General features: G+C 38.5%; 1 protein-coding gene across 3 annotated transcripts in view; it reads left to right on the plus strand.

Moving 5' to 3' along the window:
* The first annotated feature begins 7,045 nt into the window (after positions 1-7,045).
* Positions 7,046-19,666, plus strand: part of TMEM156 (transmembrane protein 156) — a 62,343-nt gene continuing 49,722 nt past the window's right edge. For 2 of the 3 annotated variants that reach the window (XM_012499654.2, XM_003258585.2), the window contains exon 1: positions 7,046-7,242. In XM_012499654.2, the coding sequence (XP_012355108.1) occupies positions 7,155-7,242 (88 nt within the window). In that variant the 5' untranslated portion in view covers positions 7,046-7,154. The remainder of the gene's footprint in view (positions 7,243-19,666) is intronic. The other variant, XM_030801013.1, reaches the window with a different exon arrangement.

The following is a 19,666-nucleotide window of genomic DNA, read 5'->3' on the forward strand; positions in this document are numbered from 1 at the left end:
AGTTCCTTCTTTGTGCCCCCAAAGTACACTGGATGCCCCTTTCATTGTAGCAGTTACTCAATGGGCTGTGAACATTGGCTTAGTTGTCTATCTCCTTGACTAGCTGAGAGGTTTTTGATGGCAGGCACTCAGAAATATTTCTGAATGAATGAATGAATGAATGAAATCCACCCTCCCCCCTGCCTATGAAGTCTTTACAAACAACAACTTATTTGAGTATGGCCATTTTTCCCCTGAGTGTTGTAACATACAGACAGGACCTTTCCTCTAATTTATAGTGTTTTACTACGAGTTTCATTAAACTTTAGAAGGTCATTAACTTAGGATTTCAGAAACTTACAAGGACAAGATTATGAACACAAAGTTCTTGCATTTATTTCCATGCATTGAAAAAATTATTTCATACTTTCATGTATTAAAAAATTATTTCAGCATCTCTATATAATTATTTTACATTTTGAAAATAACAGTTGCAAGACTACTAATTAACGTTGATGTCTCATGAGTTAAAAATGTTCCAGGATGGACCGGGCACGGTGGCTCACGCCTGTAATCCCAGCACTTTGGGAGGCCGAGGCGGGCAGATCACGAGGTCAGGAGATGGAGACCATCCTGACTAACACAGTGAAACCCCGTCTCTACTAAAAATACAAAAAAAGATTAGCCGGGCGTGTTGGCGGGCTCCTGTAGTCCCAGCTACTCGGGAGGTTGAGGCAGGAGAATGGCGTGAACCCGGGAGGCGGAGCTTGCAGTGAGCCAAGATCGCGCCACTGCACTCCAGTCTGGGCGGCACAGCGAGACTCCGACTCAAAAAAAAAAAAAAAAAAAAAAATGTACCAGGACGTATCTTTGTATTTGATATATTACTTCCTGATTCACTAACAGAACAGAACTACTCAATATGACTTCCGTTTTCATGTTCTGAGAGAACAAGTTCATAACCGCTATACAAGTTTAAGCATTTAGGTTTGTTACTGTGCTGACGGTTTGTGTACAGAAATCACAAATATTTACCAAATATTATAAAGAGGGCTACAGCATAGAAAACACTGCTACTTGTTATGAGGGAGTGAATGAATAAAGATGAATCACACAGATATGTAAACTGTAAAGTTCTTATCAATTATGAAGCTTCTTCTACCTGCATATTGTTCATCTTTGTAAAAGCACATATCCATGTATTCACACTTGCATTCTATATTCAGTGACTATACTTAGCACAGAATTCTTCGGGAAAGATTCTAGCTGAGTAACAAGCAGCTGACCTGAAATACAAAAACAGTGAGTGAATAGAAGGTGGCACGCTCTGTACACATTTGAAGACATTCAGAGTCAATGGGCTAAGCAATACAAAGAAGGAAGACACAAACAAACAAACAAACAAACAAAACCAAGCATTTCATTCTCCTCTGCTCTATCTCCAAGAAAACCAAGAAATGGTATTATTACTTGGAGTCAGACGGGCTCTCTTGTTGCAACCAGTTCTTTTTATCTGAGACTGGATCTATTAGGCCTGATACTTTCAGACTCTGAGCAATTTATTTTACTTTATCTCGTACATATTCAATGGTTGTTATATTTACCATCATGAAGAATGTTTTGGTTATGCTTTTCTGTCTCTTTATGCATGTAATTAACAAGATAATGAATTCTGTGGTTCGATTGCCAGACTTTGTTCCCAGAGGCTGAAATATACCACAGTGGTCCCAGAATCCATTCCAGGGTGGTTTTTCCTCCTTGCCCCCCCCCACTCTGTGACGATACAGCTAGGCAGACAAGGCTGACTCATAGTTCTTTTGAGGAAAGAGGCTCCAACAGGTTCTTTCCTGTCTAGGCTGCAATCTCAGTGCAGGGGATTTTGTTAGGGAAAACAAACTGCCTTTCCAGCCACAGGTGATGGGAGTCAGGACACTATTGGCCAAGCAGCGCTGTGTGCTGGGCATGAGAAGGCCAGCCACGTCTCAGGAGGCCTGAGTGTGAGAGCCTGGGGCAAACTCTGCCCATTGAGGATTCTAAACCCAGTGGTGGCAGGTCAAACCATATTTCCCCACTTAGAGAAGAAATGCACTAAGTGGACCAGGCGCAGTGGCTCACGCCTGTAATCCCAGCACTTTGGGAGGCCGAGGCAGGTGGATCACCTGAGGTCAGGAGTTCAAGACCAGCCTGGTCCACATGATGAAACCCCGTCTCTACTAAAAATACAAAAATTAGCCAGGCATGCTGGTGCACGCCTGTAATCCCAGCTACCCCAGAGGCTGAGGCAAGAGAATCGCCTAAACCTGGAAGGCGGAGGTTGCAGGGAGCTGAGATCGCGCTCACTGCAACAAGAGTGAAACTCCATCTCAAAAAAACAAAATAATAATGATAAAAAAGAAATGCACTGAGTGAACAAAGCTAAGGCCGCTCACTGACCCACTGCCTGGGGTCTGAGCAGTGCTGAGCACCTTTTCCGGTTCTCTGCGGGGCTGACTGTGCTTCCAGGTCAGCCTGGCTGACTCAACCTGGCTGCTGAAGGGTGACCTCCTTTGTGCACTCATGTCATGGAGTTCTTTGCAGTAACCTTGCCACAGTCACTGAAGGTACCACTGCTGTCTCCTGTTGGCCTGCTCAGAGGTTCTCTCTGGATTTCTGCTCTATTAAGTTCAAGCTCCAGCCCAGGGGAGAGCCGCCAGCCTCACAGACACCACAGCCCCTTTCTTAATTATCTGTTTCTAAAATAGCAAACAGGCTATGTGAGTGGAGAGAGACAGAATTATGTTTATTAAATTATAATGTATATACAGTAAATGATGTACATCCTTCTTTAGGGTACAGTTCTAGAATTTTGACTAACACACAGTTGTATAATCACCACCATAATCAAGATATAGAACATTTCCATCATCCTAAAAATTCCCTTATGTCCCGTTGTCATTAACCCCTCCCTCTGTCTCCAGCCTCTGGCAACCACTGATCTATTTTCTGTCTCTGTGGTTCTGCCTTTTCCCAAGTGTTGTATTAATGACAAGGCCTTCATTAACATCCTTATTTAAACCAACATGTGCTCTGCCCAACTTTCTGCTGGCACATCTCACCCTTATACTTTGCCCGATTTTTTTTTCAGAACACCCACATTAACTGAAAATAAATTATTATTTACTTAATTACTCTTTCTCATTGGAATGTATACTCTCACTAGAATGTGAGCGCGAGAACCTTGCCTGCTTGCTGCTAGATCTCCAAGGTTCAGGACGCTGCCTGGTGTCTTGTAAGTGTTCAGTAAATATTTTTTGAATGAACCACAAAATGAACGAGGATACTGGAATTTCCGGGGACCCTCTCCATACTCAGGTAGACCTTGTTAAAAAGAGATTATTTTTCCCCACAAAAATGTGTTAATTTAAGAATTGCTGTGTTGCCAAAGTAGATGATTATCTGCCAGTAACACAATTAGGAGTAATTAGGGGCCAGGTGCGGTGGCTCACGCCTGTAATCCCAGCATTTTGGTGAGGCTGAGTGGATCACTTGAGCCTAGGAGTTTGAGACCAGCCTGGCCAACATGGCAAAACCCCTTCTCTAAAATACAAATACAAATACAAAGTAAAAAATACAAAAATTAGCTGGGCCTGGTGATGTGTGCCTGTAGTCTCAGCTACTCAGGAAGCCAAGTTGGGAGGATTGCGTGAGCCCAGGAGGTCGAGGTTGCAGTGAGCCTTGATTTTGCCACTGCACTCCAGCCTGGGCAAAAGAGCAAGACCCTGTCTCAAAAATAAAAAAAAGAAAATAAAAATAAGTAATTAGGCTGATCCAGGTTATGGATTGTCTTTTAAGTTTACTTTCAGGCTGATTAGGTTACCTAGAATAGAACTGGCCTGAAGTGACTAAAATGGAAATAATGATAGTAACTATTTCGTAAGGTGGTTACAAAAATTAAATGCTACAAATTGGGCTCAGTGTTTACTGCTCAGGTGATGGGTGCACCAAAATTTCACAAACCACCAGTAAAGAACTGACTCATATGATCCCCCAAAATCTATGGAAATAAAAAAAAATTTTTAAATGACCTAATAAAAGTGAAGTGTTTCATGCAATGGTTCTCACCTGGGAGCTATTTTGTCACCCCAGGGACATCTGGCAATATCTGGAAACATTTTTTTTCTTTTGTTTGTCAAAACTGGGGCGGGGAGGCCAGGTGTGGTGTTCATGCCTATAATCTCAGCACTTTGGAAGGTTGAGGTGGGATGATTGCTTGAGGCCAGGGGTTTGAGACCAGCCTGGGTAATATAGTGAGGTCCCATCTCTACAAAAATTTAAAATTAGCCAAGCCTGGTGGCACATGCTTATCGTCCCAGCTACTCAGGAGGCTGAGGTGGGAGGATTGCTTGGGCCTGGGAGTTCGAGGCTGCAGCAAGCCATGATCATGCCAGTGCACTCACGCATAAGTGATAGAGACCCTGTCTCTTAATTTTGTTTTTTTATTAAAAAAATAAAAACTGGGGTGGAGAGGGCTACTACTGGAACCAGCTGTTGAACATCCTACAATGTACAGGATATCCCCCACAACACCGAATGACCTGTCCCAAAATATCAATAGTGCCACTGGTGAGAACCCTGGGTTAGTGCAGCATCAGGCACATGGTAAAAACTGTATTGGTGTTTGCTATGATTATTATTTTGTAAGTGGCCCTTCTTGACAAATGTTCCCACACAGCCTGACAGTGGAGGTATAATGGAGTGTTGGGTTGAGAGCTAGGTTGGACATCTAGCTTTACCCTTTATTAACTGTGTGATTTTGAGCCCTTACTTGACTTTGCTATACCCCATATTCTTTGTCTATCCAATTGGAATAACAGCAACTGCCTCAGAGAGTTGCTGGGGAATTGGATAAAATAATTCATACAAAACATTCAACACTGCAGTAGCACATAGTAAATGTTCAATAAATGCCATCGATTGTTGCTGCTGTTGTTGATCCAATAAAGACCTTTCCACAGAATATAGTGAAGGGATAGAGGACAGTTTCAACTAGGAAAAAAAATTACTCATATAAAGTATATACAAGTGTATATTTCATATATTAATAAATATATAGAAGTTAAATTTAAACTATCCTTTTTAAGGCTGCTATTTATAATTTTCTAAAAAGCATATTGCTTTTGCTTTCCTAGGGTAGAGGACCTCCTTGATATAAAAGATCCTCTCAATTTTAAACATTTGTATCTAACACAGAATGCATAATTATTTAATTAAGACGTTTGGTCTTGATTAGAAATATAAACACATTAAAGTATTTTTGAGAACACGGATCTCAGATATGAAATATAAGACTTAGGGAAGTTAAACACTAGTGTAGCAGCAACAACCTCTTGTGTTCGAGATTCGTTAATCTCTTATTCCTTCGTTGAAATAGGAAGGAGAAGCTTGCTAAGTAATTGCAGATTTGTAGCCATTTCTAGCAGTCCCTAGGATCCCCTTTATAATCTAATATTTGTGTTTAAAAAAAATCTAATATTTGTAAAAGTGCTTTGGAAATTATAAAACAAAACTGTGGAGATGTGGGCCATTAGTATTATCATCAATCCTAACAGGATGTTAGAGAGTCAGATGTTGCCACTTCAAGGGAGATAACCAAGTTTTGATGCATTTCAGGAAGCCAGAATCAGGCTGCAAGTAAACTTTGTATTTAAGAATAAATGAGACCAGGCTTGGTGGCTCACGCCTGTAATCCCAGCACTTTGGGAGGCTGAGGTGGGCAGATCATGAGGTCAATAGATCGAGACCATCCTGGCTAACATGGTGAAACCCCGTCTCTACTAAAAATACAAAGAATTAGCTGGATGTGGTAGTGCGTGCCTGTAGTCTCAGCTACTCAGGAGGCTGAGGCACGAGGATTGCTTGGATCCGGGAGGCAGAGGTTGCAGTGAGCCAAGATTGCGCCACTGCACTCCAGTCTGGAGACAGATTGAGACTCTGTTTCAAAAAACAAAAAACAAAAACAAAAGAATAAATGATTAATTGATAAACTATGCATTATTTGGTGTAATATTAGAAATACAATGAAGAACTGTGTTTCTCTGCATAAAACTTTTAAGTACGTATTTTATAATCTGTTACAAAATAGTTGGGTGGAAAAAGTCCCACCATATACAAAATGAAAAGGCAAATGACAACCTGGGAAAAATGTTTGCAAAACATATGCAAAGATTTCATATTCCCAATAGAGAAAAAAGTCTTATAGATCGACAGGAAGGATATAAATGCTGCAATAAAAGACGTGAACATGCAATTAACAAAAGAAATTCAAATTGCCAGCAAATATTAAAAATGCTTAGAATTACTATCAACCAAAGAAATGCAAATTAAACAATACTTTTTTTTCCTTTTAAATTGGCAATGGTTAAAATGTTTCTATCTTCTAGATGAACTATTTTCCGAACACCAGAATTCAGCACAGCACCTGGCACCAAACAGGATCGACAGTCGTTTAATAAGTAAATGAATGAGTGATGTCCCTGCAACCTAGACATGACTGACATTCACCCTTTTATTTCTTTCTCTCTTGAGAAGGGATCTCACTCTGTCACCCAGGCTGGAGTGCAGTGGCCTGTCATGGCTCACTGCAGTCTCAAATTCCTGGGTTCAAGTGATCCTCAGCTTCCTAAGTAGCTGGGACTATAGGAGTGCACCACCACACCTAGCTATATTACAATTATTTTTGTAGAGAGGAGGTCTTGCTCTGTTGACCAGTCTGGACTCAAACTCCTGACCTCAAGTGATCCTTCTGCGACTTGGCCTCCCAAAGTGCTGGGATTACAGATGTGAGCCACTTCGCCCAGCCCACTGTTTTATTTTTGTGAGTATATTGTGGGTTTATATTTATAAATTGGGTGGGGAGAAGATCCCCTTTCTTCTTGAGATCGTTTACCTTTCTTGCTTAGAAAGATAAATAAATGGTTTGAAAGTGCTTATTGGAGGGTAGTTTTTTTTTTTTAATGGAAAGTGACTCAAAAGGGAAGTCTCAGTTCAAGACCTTTTTTTTTTAAGTCTTGCTCATAAGGAAGTGAGTATGAGGTGAATTGCATTAACCTAAAGTACTGCAGAGATGAAACTTAAAGCAGGAAGCAACATACCATGAATGTACTGGAAGGGAACACATTTGTGTCATGTGAAGAGACATGACAAAAACAGCCCTCCTTAAATTATTTGTGGCAATAGTGATCACATTCATTTTAATTTTGCCGGAATATTTCAAGACACCGAAAGGTGAGTATGTAATTGTAAACTAGCTTTCCTTTCTTAATTTTAAAAAATTAGTGTCAGCTAGTGGTTACAGAAAAGATCCTCTTTTTGGACACATGCTGCATAGGCTGAAGTTCTAGATCTGAAAAACTAATAAAATAAAACAAGATTGCAATTTTAGTTGACTGTTATATAGTACAGTAACCTAATTCATAGTACTTAATTATCTTAGCATACCTAAAAATGAAAGTATTTAAAATCTGTAGTCTAGATTTTAGACATTGAGATTACAATAATCGCATCATGATTTTGCTCTTTGAAACGCTTTCTTCAAAGCAGCTTTTTTTTTTTTTTTTTTTTTTTTTTGAGACAGAGTCTTACTCTGTCGCTCAGGCTGGAGTGCAATGGCCCAATCTTGGCTCACTGCAACCTCCACCTGCCACGTTCAAACAATTCTCCTGCCTCAGCCTCCCAAGTAGCTGCGCCTGCCACCACGCCTGGCTAATTTTTGTATTTTTAGTAGAGATGCAGTTTCACCATGTTGGCCAGGCTGGTCTTGAACTCCTGACCTCATGATCCACCCACCTCGGCCTCCCAAAGTGCTGAGATTACAGGCTTGTGCCACTGCGCCTGGCCCAAAGCAGCTTTAAGTATGCTTTTACATTTTGGAATTCTTTAATGAAGAAAGTGATATTTATTGTGTTAAAAATGCTAGAATTCCCTTTACTACAACTATTTTACACAGATAACTTACCGTCACCTTTTGACAAGAAAAAGCATTTATATATTTTGCAAATACAATTAAAATAAGGTGAGTGGAAATTTAATCAGATGTGTGTGTATGTATTTGTAACTGGAGAAAAATGGAACAAAATTAACTTTGTGAACATTTCAGAAAATTGTGATATAATTGCTGAAACCTAGATTAGGAAAATAAATAGGTATAAATTTAAACTACTTTGATATGTTAGCAAAGGACTTGAAAATTTATTAATGTGAGTATTTGGATGGTAATTGTGCTCCCTAGCATTTAATAAGAAGAAAAGGTGAAAATAAAAGGCTGTATTCTATCATTAAATAGTCTTTATATGAATTTGATTAAAATCAGAGAAAAACTCATATTTGATGATTTGCTGCAATGAATATTTATTGTTGCATATATGTATTGCTAAATAGCCAGATAAAAATATTTTTGCTAATTATATTTGATGACATATTTCAGTGATTATTTGATGTTGCCTTTACATGATGCTAAGTAGCAAGTTAAAAATATTTTTGCTAAATAAACACTATGATTACAATTTGGTTTTCTGGCATTATGTTACTTAGATGAAGCAATCATAGCACATATTTTCAGTGCTTGATTCCACTGGGTGAAAATGTGTTATAAAGAGAATAGTTAGAATAAAGATAATCTATTTTTAAGATATTGTGGGCTGAGAGTAAGCTCATTTGATAGTTATCCGGAGTAGGTTCTATCTATCTATCTATCTATCTATCTATCTATCTATCTATCTATCTATCATCTATCTATCTGCACCTAGCACCTCTTAAAAATCAGGTTGGATCTAATAAAAACCAGGTAAGCATCCCAAAAATGACTTAATTAACTATTGGTTAGTATTTATGAGAACTGGTGACTACAGGAGCATGTTAAAGGTTTTCATTTTGGGGCAGACACGTAGTTCTTTTAGTTTTTGTTTCTCAAAGTGAGAAGCATGGCCTTCTGGGGCAGTGGTGAGCAGAAAGAAGATAGATGAAGCACAGAGAAATTCTTAGTGGGGGACAGATGGGAGCCCCTTCTATTGGTGGGTAGAAGAAAGAGCTCTTATAAAATCTATCTTAGCCAAACTTCTTTGGCCTAATAGTAATGTGTCAGTTCCTCTTCATCTTGTCAATAATCAACCATCATTTATAATGATGTTTGTTCTCTTGCTTGCAAAACTGGTTACATCAGCTCCCAATACTGCCTTTACTGCCTTCCCAAATTTAAAATAGTTGTTTCTCTTCTCCTGGTCCAAGAACAGCATAGATATTACTCCAAACTCTTTCTGGGTTGATGGATTTTTTTTTTTTTTTTTTTTTTTTAAGAGACAGGGTCTTGGTATGTTGCCTAGGCTGACTCCTGGGCTCAAGCAATCCTCCTGCCTCAGTCCCCAAGCAGCTGGGACTACAGGCACATACCACCCCACTCAGGTGGATTTATTGGGGAATTTTGTTTCAAAGGAACCCTACTTGGGGCCAACAAACAAAAATGTTCAAAAACCACTGTCTTCTTTTACATTATTTAGTGGTAGAAGGAATTTTGCACAGAGCTGCCATAAACAAAAAGTTGATTACTAGGCAAAATGTTATACACATGCAATTGTGTAATAATAATAAAATAATAATAATAAAAACCGTTATATTTTTATAATGGTTTATGGATCGCCAGGAACATCTTTTTATAGCCTCATTTAATATAGTCCCATATTGATTAAATGAAGAAAACTTGGACATAATTGTCTTGGTTTTTAAAACTTAGTTCTTAATCACAATAATAGTTGACCTATGAAATGAGTTAAATTGACAACTAATACTAAATAAAATAGCTCGTAAAATTATTTGATGGTAAGCTAAGAGTGTTCTAGAAGTGCTACAATTAACCTTGTGAAATTCTCCTGCTTAGTCTTACTCCATTAGTTTCTTGTCTTTTTTTTTCATTTTTTCTCGTGTTCTATTCACTTTAATTTCTAAGATAAATATTATAAAATAACTTTTACTTATAAATTATTCACTGATACCCTGTCTTTAACATGTCAAATGAATTCAAAAGGAATCTTAATGAGGAATAATATACTCATGAGGTTTAATAGATTTGATTTCAAAATAATAAGCCCTCTGAAGTCCTAAGTTAAAAATAAAGCACCTTGTTTGATCATTTTTCATCAAGAATGTATCTGAGTCTCTGAGTAATTATTAGTATGAATATTCCATTATCACAATTATACAGTATAAGCTATTTAGTCTAACTTTACCAAAAAAGGGAGCTACTTCAACACTGTGTGAGACTTATAATGGGTTTGCATTGGGTATGCACTACTAGCAAGATAAGCTATTTTACAGCAGTGTTTTGTAACCTTTCCATTTATTTGAAAGGCAGCTAAGATATAGTAGTTAATATAATGGTTTGATGCATTTATATTACATGTAGATAATGGAGATACAAAAGGGAGTGGTGGATATATTTTGATTCAGAGCTTCTTGCAATTAAGGGAGCTAGCTTACTCCCAAATAAGAGACTTTCCAACCTGTTTTTGTTGGACTTACAGTGTTTAAGAGAGAACTTGGCTAACCCTCATGTAAATCCCAGTGATCTTTTATTTATTTATTCTTTCACCTGTGCTAGAAACCTGGGGCTACAAAAATGAAAGGCAACTCTTCCATCAAGGAGTTTTCAGTCGGGAGGACAACTGACTGACAAACAACTAAATAAAATACAGGAATTAACTAAAACAGGGATGTAAACAATATGCAATGGGAACATAAATATTGCTTCCATGTCAGTCTTTGGGAGGACGTTCCTTGTATTTCCATTTGCAAAGAGAAATAAATAATTGTCAGAGTTCTAATGATCACCTAGTATTCCTTCTTATCTGCTTGCAAAAGCACTTTTCAAGAGAAGAAATGATGACGATTATTAAATAAAATATTCTCATATCAGTATATCAATAGTTCCTGAAAGTGGCAATTGCAGTGAGTCACACAAGTGTACTCCCAGTGATTTGTGGCAACACAGGATAGGAATAGCACAGATGAGGCTGGGTGCGGTGGCTCACTCCTGTAATCCCAGAACTTTGGGAGGCCGAGGTGGGTGGATCACTTGAGGTCAGGAGTTCAAGACTGGCCTGGCCAAAATGGTGAAACCCTGTCTCTACTAAAAAACTAAAAATTAGCCGGGCATGGCAGTGCACACCTGTCATCCCAGCTACTCTGGAGGCTGAGACAGGAGAATCACTTGAATCCGGGAGGCGGAGGTTGCAGTGAGCCGAGATTATGCCACTGCACTCCAGCCTTGTGGACAAAGCGAGACTCCTTCTCAAAAAAAAAAAAAAAAAAGAAAAAAATAAGACAGAAAGAAAAAGAAAATTAGCTGGGCATGGTGGTGGCGTGTGCCTGTAATCCCAGCTACTCTGGAGGCTAAGGCAGGAGAATCGCTTGAGCCTGGGAGGTAGAGGTTGCAGTGAGCTGAGATCACCCCATTGCACTCCAGCCTGAGTGACAGAGCAAGATTCCGTCTCAAAAAAAAAAAAAAAAAAAAAAAGGAATAGCATAGATGAAAACACCTCAGACCTAATTTTATCTAGCCGTTTTGACTTCCTCACTTTCTTTTAAGAGCCAAACTGACATAAACTCTGTTTACCAGCCTTCATTTCCCCTTCTATTTCACACTTTGTGATGGAAATGGTGGTATAATGAACGGTGAAATTGAAGAAAACAAAGGATAAAGGAACTATAGGATAAACTGACATAATATGAGCATGTGTTCACAGTGTTTAAGTCTATATTATAATGACCACCACATCAAGGGTAATTGCAATTAATTTCCTGAAAGTGTTATTCTAGTTCTCAAAAATGAATGCTCTTTTTCTTATTCATAAATATTTAATCAGTAATCCCCAATAAGGCCTTATGACTATTTAAACTATTTTTTTATTTTAACAAATACATTTACATGTGCCAGTAATATGCCAAGTACTTTGACATATATTTTACAAAATAATAATTCACTGTAATGTATCAAATATTTCTACTCACGGTGCAGCATCATTCTCAAGAGAGAATGTTCTGAAAATCTTTAGAAAGAAGGAATAAAACTAGATGGATAAATGTACTTTGTGGTAAGATTTTGCTTCTTTTTAAAAATTTTTATTTATTTATTTACTTATTTTTGAGACAACGTCTTACTTTGTCACCCAGGCTGGAGTGCAGTGGCGTGATCTTGGCTCACTGCAACCTCCAATCCCTGGGTTCAAGCCATTTTCCTGCTTCAGCCTCCCGAGTAGCTGGGACTACAGGCACGCACCACCATATCCAGCTAATTTTTGTATTTTTAGTAGAGATAGAGCTTTGCTATGTTGGCCAGGCTGGTCTTGAACTCCTGATCTCAAGTGATCCACCCGCCTCAGCCTCCCAGAGTGTTGGGATTACAGGTGTGAGACACCACACCCAGCCAGATTTTGTTTCTTATTGAATTTTCTGAATCATTACAGTTTTAAAATGGCCACTAATGGACACGATATTTTCATGTATATATTTTAGGCACTAAGTATTGGAAAAAAAATGTGTTAAATATAACACTTTTCATCACTTTGACAGAACTGGCTTTATTCTCTAATTTGTTAGGTTGCAATACCTACCAACAACCCTTGCTTAGGTTGCTTTATAACTGCTTGTCTCATTGTTTTGGTGGATAAATGCTCTCTTAGTATATCTCTTTTGCTTTTTAATTTTTAAAAAAATTTTTTAAGAGAGACAGGGTCTTGCTTTATGGTCCAGGCTGGACTCTAATTCCTGGGTTCAAATGATCCTCCCACCTCAGCCTCCTGAGTAGCATATTTTTTTTTGCTTTAATAGAAGAAAAAGACTTTATCTAAAACATTCATATGGTGGTATATCTTCCCCTTACACTGTTCTGTTTCTTTTCACTTATCACTTATATTTCATCACCTATATGATTTATTTATTATGCATTTTTAAAAATTATCCGATTTCTCCAAATAGAATGTAAGCTCCATGAAACCGAGGTTTTGTCTGCTTTGTTCACTGATGTGTTTCAAGCAGTTAAGAGAGTGTCTGTCGCATTAGGGGCACTCAATGAATATCTGTTGAGGGAGCAAACTTGCTGAATCATGCTGTTAAGGAAATCAAAAGAAAACGTTGAAGGAGGCATTTCTGATCTGACGTTCACAAACACCTTGTGATTTAGGCAGGCCAAGTGTTATCCTCATATTTTTGAAAGATTAAATTTCATCACAAACCTAGAAATTTTAGGTTGTGCTAGCGTGTGAAATTTATTTTGCAGAATATTTTACTTGAAGATATATGTCTTTTTACACTGAGTCATTTTCCTGCCATTTTCTTTATCTACAGGGAATTTCATAATATTCATTTACTTCTCTTATTTTGACAAGTAAAATGAGCAGTCTCCTATGTCTCAAACCTGCCTTTCAAATATTGCTATGGTATGTTAAAAACTATCCCAAACTTTGCTCCCTGCCTCCAGCAAACATTTCAAATGGTCTTTCCCAAATATCCTATGAGTAAATCCATAGTCCCTTGCTCCTGGTCTGGCTGAAACTACAGATATATCATCATACACAATATGATATGTTTTTCCCCCTTTTCTGCTCAGTATTACCAGAGAGCCTTCAATGATTGGCCCCCAAATTGAAACATAGTCTAGTTTTTGCTATTGAAGTGGATAATCTTTTTGAGCTTATTCCAATCTTTTTTTTTTTTGAGACAGAGTCTTGCTCTGTCGCCCAGACTGGAGTGCAGTGGTGCAATCTCAGCTCACTGTAACTTCTGCCTCCCGGGTTTAAGCGATTCTCCTGCCTCAGCCTGCTGAGTAGCTGGGATTACAGGAGCCCTCACCATGCCCAGCTACTTTTTTGTGTTTTCAGTACAGACAGGGTTTTGCCATGTTATCCAGGCTGGTTTCAAACTCCCGAGCTTAGGCAATCCACCCACCTCAGGCTCCCAAAGTGCTGGGACTACAGGCATGAGCCATTGCACCTGGCCTATTCCAATTGTTAAAGACGACAGACCTGTGACCAAAGGAAAACATCATATGTTAATGAATGTCTCTGTAAATTAGGCAGCTAAACCATAAGGTCTCTCCTATCCTGGCAGCTAATATTTTTAAATTGCTGAATTATGCTATAGAATAACTAATAATGTGAAAGATTTTTAGAAATAATTGTCTATGTTTTTAACAGGCATAATTTACATACAATAAAATAGAAAGATCTTTTAAAAAATCTTTTATTTTAAGCTCAGGGGCTCCATGTGCAGGTTTGTTACATATGTAAACGCATGTCACGGGGGTTTGTTGTACAGATTATTTCATCATCTAGGTATTGAGCCTAGTACTCATTAGTTATTTTACTGATCTTCTCTCTCCTCCCACCCTCTACCCTCTGGTAGGCCCCAGTGTCTGTTGTTCCCCTCTATGTGTTCTCATCATTTAGCTCCCACTCATAATTGAGAACATGTGATACTTGGTTTCCTGTTCCTGTGTTATTTTGCTAAGTATAATGGCCTCCAGCTCCATCCATGTTTCTGCAAAGGACATGATCTGTTTCTTTTTTGTGGCTGCATAGTATTCCATGGTGTATATAATACCACATTTTCTTTATGGAAAGATCTTAAGTGTTCACTTTCATGAATTTTGACATTCGTGTGCACCTATGTAACTACTATCACATACCAGATACAGATTTACATCGCCCCAATAAAGATTCCTCTGGCTCGGCCGGGCATGGTGACTCATGCCTGTAATCCCAGGACTTTGGGAGGCCGAGGCGGGCAGATCACTGGAGGTCAGGAGTTAGAGACCAGCCTGGCCAACATGGTGAAACCCCATCTCTACTAAAAATACAAACATTAGCTGGGCGTGGTGTCACGTGCCTATATTTTCAGCTACTTGAGAGGCTGAGGCAGGAGAATCACTTGAACCCAGGGGGGCGGAGGTTGCAGTGAGCCAAGATGGCGCCATGTCACTGCAGCCTGGGCGAAAGAGCAAGACTCCATTTCAAAAAACAAACAAACAAACAAAAGATTCCTCTGGCTCTTTCCTTTCAAATCTCCTCCCGCATCCCCAATGCAACATCTGACCTGTGTCACCATAAATTAGTTTTGTCTCTTCTTCTATTTCATGTAAATGGACTTATCACACAGTAAATATTTAAATATTTTTGGTCTGGCTTTTTTTTTTTTTTTTTGAGATGGAGTCTCGCTCTGTCACCCAGGCTGGAGTGCAGTGGTGCGATCTCAGCTCACTGCAGCCTCTGCCTCCTGGGTTCAAGCAATTCTCCTGCCTCAGCCTCCTGAGTAACTGGGACTACAGGTGCCCACCACCATGCCTGGATTTTTTTTTTTTTTTTTGTATTTTTAGTAGAGATGGGTTTCACCAAGTTGGCCAGGGTAGTCTCGAACTCCTGACCTCAAGTGAGTCTCCCACCTTGGCCTCCCACAGTGCTGGGATTACAGGCGTGAGACACCGTGCCTGGCCTGGTCTGGGTTCTTTACTTAGCATGTTTTTGAGATTCATCCATGCTATTGAGTGATTCAGTAGCTCCTATCTTTTTGTTGCAAAGTACTCCATTATATAAACACACAACATTTGTCCCTTTATCTATTGGGTTATTTCCAGTTTGGGTTATTATAAATATGCTGCTATGAATATTATTTTACAAATGTTTGTGTTGGTATATGTTTTCACTTCTATTCAGTAACGCTCTAGTCGTGGAACACCTGGGTGTCTTAGTCAGCTTGGGCTGCTATAACAAAGTGCTGTAGACTGAGTAGCTTGTAAACAACAGCCTTTATAGTTCTGGAGGTTGGAAGTCCAAGATCAGTATGCCGGCATGGTTGATTCTGATGAGGGTCCTCTTCTGGGTTGCAGAATGCTGACTTTTCTTTGTATTCTTACAGGATGGAAAGAGAACTAGTTACCTCTCTGGTCTCTTCTTATAAGGGCACTAATCCCATCCATTAGCTCTCCACTCTCATGACCTAATTACCTCCCACAGACCCCACCTTCAAATACCATCATATTGGAATTTTAGGGGGACACAAACGGTCAGTCCATTTCACTGGGTATGTTTAATTTTACAAGAAGCTGCCAAATGTTTCTCTAAAGTGGTTGTACTAGCAATATTTCTAGTAGCAAAAAATTCTCATTTTCTCTAGTTTATATTTAATATACTGAATCAATAACACTTAGAATATGTATAGTCAAAGAAATAATCTACATTTCTTCCAAAGTTCCCTGACAACTACTTAATGAGGTCTTGGGAAAATGTGAGTTGACCTAGAGTAGCCTCTGGTGTGCCTAGTGTCTGTCAAATAATGAAGATTTTAATGTAAGTTTTCACTTATTTGTAGAGGTCAACGGATAGTTGAGATTTTCTTGCAGTCATACCCTGAAAAATACTCCTGGCACAAAATATCTAAAAATGTGAAAAAATATATTTAACACTTTAGAAATGTAGAGTTGAACTGATAAGAAAATAAGACTCCTTGGAGGCAGAAAATGAGTAGGAATTATAAATACATATGGGTAAGCAAGAGTGAACAAATTAGTGCCTCAGGAGCATCTGCAAATCTCTGGTGGCCTGGAATTTCAATTTCACTGGGTCATATGTCAGGAGACAGAAGGCAAAATCTAAGACTGAGATATGACTGAGATACTGAAAAGTGATATACTCCATAAAACAGTAATCTAGGACAAATTATGTCTGGTTTTGAGGAAATTTGTCTGTCTTCACTTTGGCTATGGGTGGAGAAAGGCAGAAGAGTCCTTTGAGAGTTTGTAAACACAGCTGGCCATAACTTGGATGTTGAGGATTGTTACCTGTGAGGTGTGAAAAGCCCAATCCAGGAATGTAGTTAAAGTCACTTTGGGTTAATGGTGCCATTAGACACTCACCAGAGGAAAACACCAATCCTCTCTGGAGGAAAACATCTTTACACCATTCCTCAAATAATTTCCCAAAGTAAAATTCCAAGGAACAATAGCGATTATCAAAAATCATAAAACACATGAAGACTCAGTGGACAAGAATTAACAGAAACAACAAACAACAGAATCAGATGTTCAAAGAATTCAGATATTGGAATCATGAGATATAAAATAGAAAATATTTAGTTTGTTTCCGTATATAAAATATTACATCAAAAAGTATGAGTAAGCACAGAAGAATGTAATTAGACTCATTTCATACCATGTACAAAAACCAATTCAAAATGGATTAAAGACTTGAAGACCTAAACTGTAAAACTACTAGAAGGAAACATAGGGAAAAATATCTATGACATTGTTCTGGGCAATTATTTTTTTGGTTATGACCCATAAAACAGGCAACAAAAGCAGAAATATACAAATGAGATTGTATCAAACTAAAAATCTTCTGCATAGCAAAGGAAATACCTGAGTGAAAAGAAACCTACAGAATGACAGAAAATATTTGCAAACCATGTATATAAGGGTTTAATATCCAAAATATATAAGGAATTCAGACAATGCAACAACAAGAAAATAAACTGATTTAAAAATGGGCAAAGGACACTGAAGAGATATTTCTTTTTTACTTTTTTCTTTTTTCTTTTCTTTTCATTTTTTTTTTTTTTTTTTTTTTTGAGACAAGGTGTCACTATGTTGCCCAGGCTGGAGTGTAGTATAGCTCACTGCATTCTTGACCTCCAGGGCTCAAGCTATCCACCTACCTCAGCCCCCTGAGTAGCTAAGACTACAAGTGTGGGTCACCACACTGGCTAATTTTTAAAGTTTTTTTGTAGAGATGGGGTCTCACTATGTTGCCCAGGCTGGTCCCAAACTCCTGAGCTCAAGTGATCCTCCTGTCTTGGCTTCCCAAAGTGCTAGGATTATTGGCATCAACCACTGCATCAGGCTGACATTTCTTGAAAGAAGACATACAAATGGCCAATACATATATGAAAAAATTCTCAACATCACTAATCATCAGGGAAATACAAATTGAAATTTTGTGAAAATACAGTGAAATATTATCTCACACCTAAGATGGCTATTATCAAAAAGACAAAAGATAACAAGTGCTGGTGAAGATGTGGAGAAAAGGGAACCCTCATTTACTGTTGTGGGAATGTAAATTAGTACAGCCATTATGACAGACAGCATAAAGTCTCCTCAAAAAATTCAAAATTAGGCTGGGTATGGTGGCTCACACCTGAAATCCCAGTACTTTGGGAGGCCGAGGTGGGCAGATCATGAGGTCAAGAGATCGAGACCATCCTGGCCAACACGGTGAAGCCCCGTCTCTACTAAAAATACCAAAATTAGCTGGACGTGGTGGCATGTGCCTGTAGTCCCAACTACTCGGGAAGCTGAGGCAGGAGAATCACTTGAACCTGGGAGGTGGAGGTTGCAGTGAGCCAAGATCATGTCACTTCACTCCAGCCTGGCGACAGAGTGAGACTCCATCTCAAAAAAAAAAAAGAAAAAATAAATAATTCAAAATAAGAACTACTAATGAGGTGCAATGACATGCACCTGTAGTCCCAGCTATTTGGGAGGCTGAGTTGGGAGGATCACTGGAAGACAGGAGTTTGAGAGCAGCCTGGGCAACACAGTAAGATCGTGTCTCTTTAAAAAAAGTAGAACTACCATATCGTCCAGCAATCCCACTTCTGGTTATACTTGAAGGAAACGAAATCAGTGTGTCATAGAGATCTCTGAAATCCCATATCCACTGCAGCATTACTCACAATAGTCCAGATATGGAATCACTTTGAACTCCCATATCCATTGCAGCATTACTCACAATAGTCCAGATATGGAATCAACGTTAAGTGTCCATCAGTGGATGAATGGATAAAGAAAATGTGGTACATATACACAAGATAATACTATTCCACCTTAACAAAGAAGAAAATTCTCTCATTTGCAACAATATGAATGAATCTGGGGGATACTATGCTAAGTGAAATAAACCAGGTGCAGAAAGAAAAATGCCACGTGATCTCATTATACATGGAGTCGTAAAGAGTTGAATTCACAGTGGCAGAGAACAGAATAGAATGATGGTTACCATGGACGACAGGGTGGGGTGAGGGGAATGGAGAGATGTTGGTCAAAGGATACAAAATTTCATTTAGACAGATGAATAAGTTCTGGAGATCTATTGTATGGTGTATTGACTATAGCTAATAATAATGGATTATATACTTGAAAATTGCTAAGAGAGTAAATGTTCTCACCACACACACACAAAAATGGTATGTGAGTGATGGATATGTTATTAGGTTTGATTTAATCACCTAACAATATATATATCTCAAAACATCACATTGTATACCATAAATATATATATAATTTTTGTTAGTTAAGTATACCTTAATAAAACTTGGGGAAAGGCATCTGAAAATGTATAAAGTTTAAAACAAAATGTACTATGATTGGGAAAATAGCAACAATTTTTACACACAAAGCTAATAGGGAGGACAAACAGAGTCATTTATTCCACCAGCCTAAAAATAATATAAAACAAATTTGTGGGGAGATCCAATACTCTGCCACATTTTGTGATTCTAAAAAACAATATGAGCAAGGAACAAAGTTACCAGGAACAAAGTTCCAAGGAACAAAGTTACCAGGCAGATTTGAAAAAGAACCAACTGGAAGTTCTAATTGTGAAAAATATAA

The sequence above is a fragment of the Nomascus leucogenys genome, chromosome 20, assembly GCF_006542625.1.
Source record: "Nomascus leucogenys isolate Asia chromosome 20, Asia_NLE_v1, whole genome shotgun sequence".
In the NCBI taxonomy this organism is placed as follows: domain Eukaryota; kingdom Metazoa; phylum Chordata; class Mammalia; order Primates; family Hylobatidae; genus Nomascus; species Nomascus leucogenys.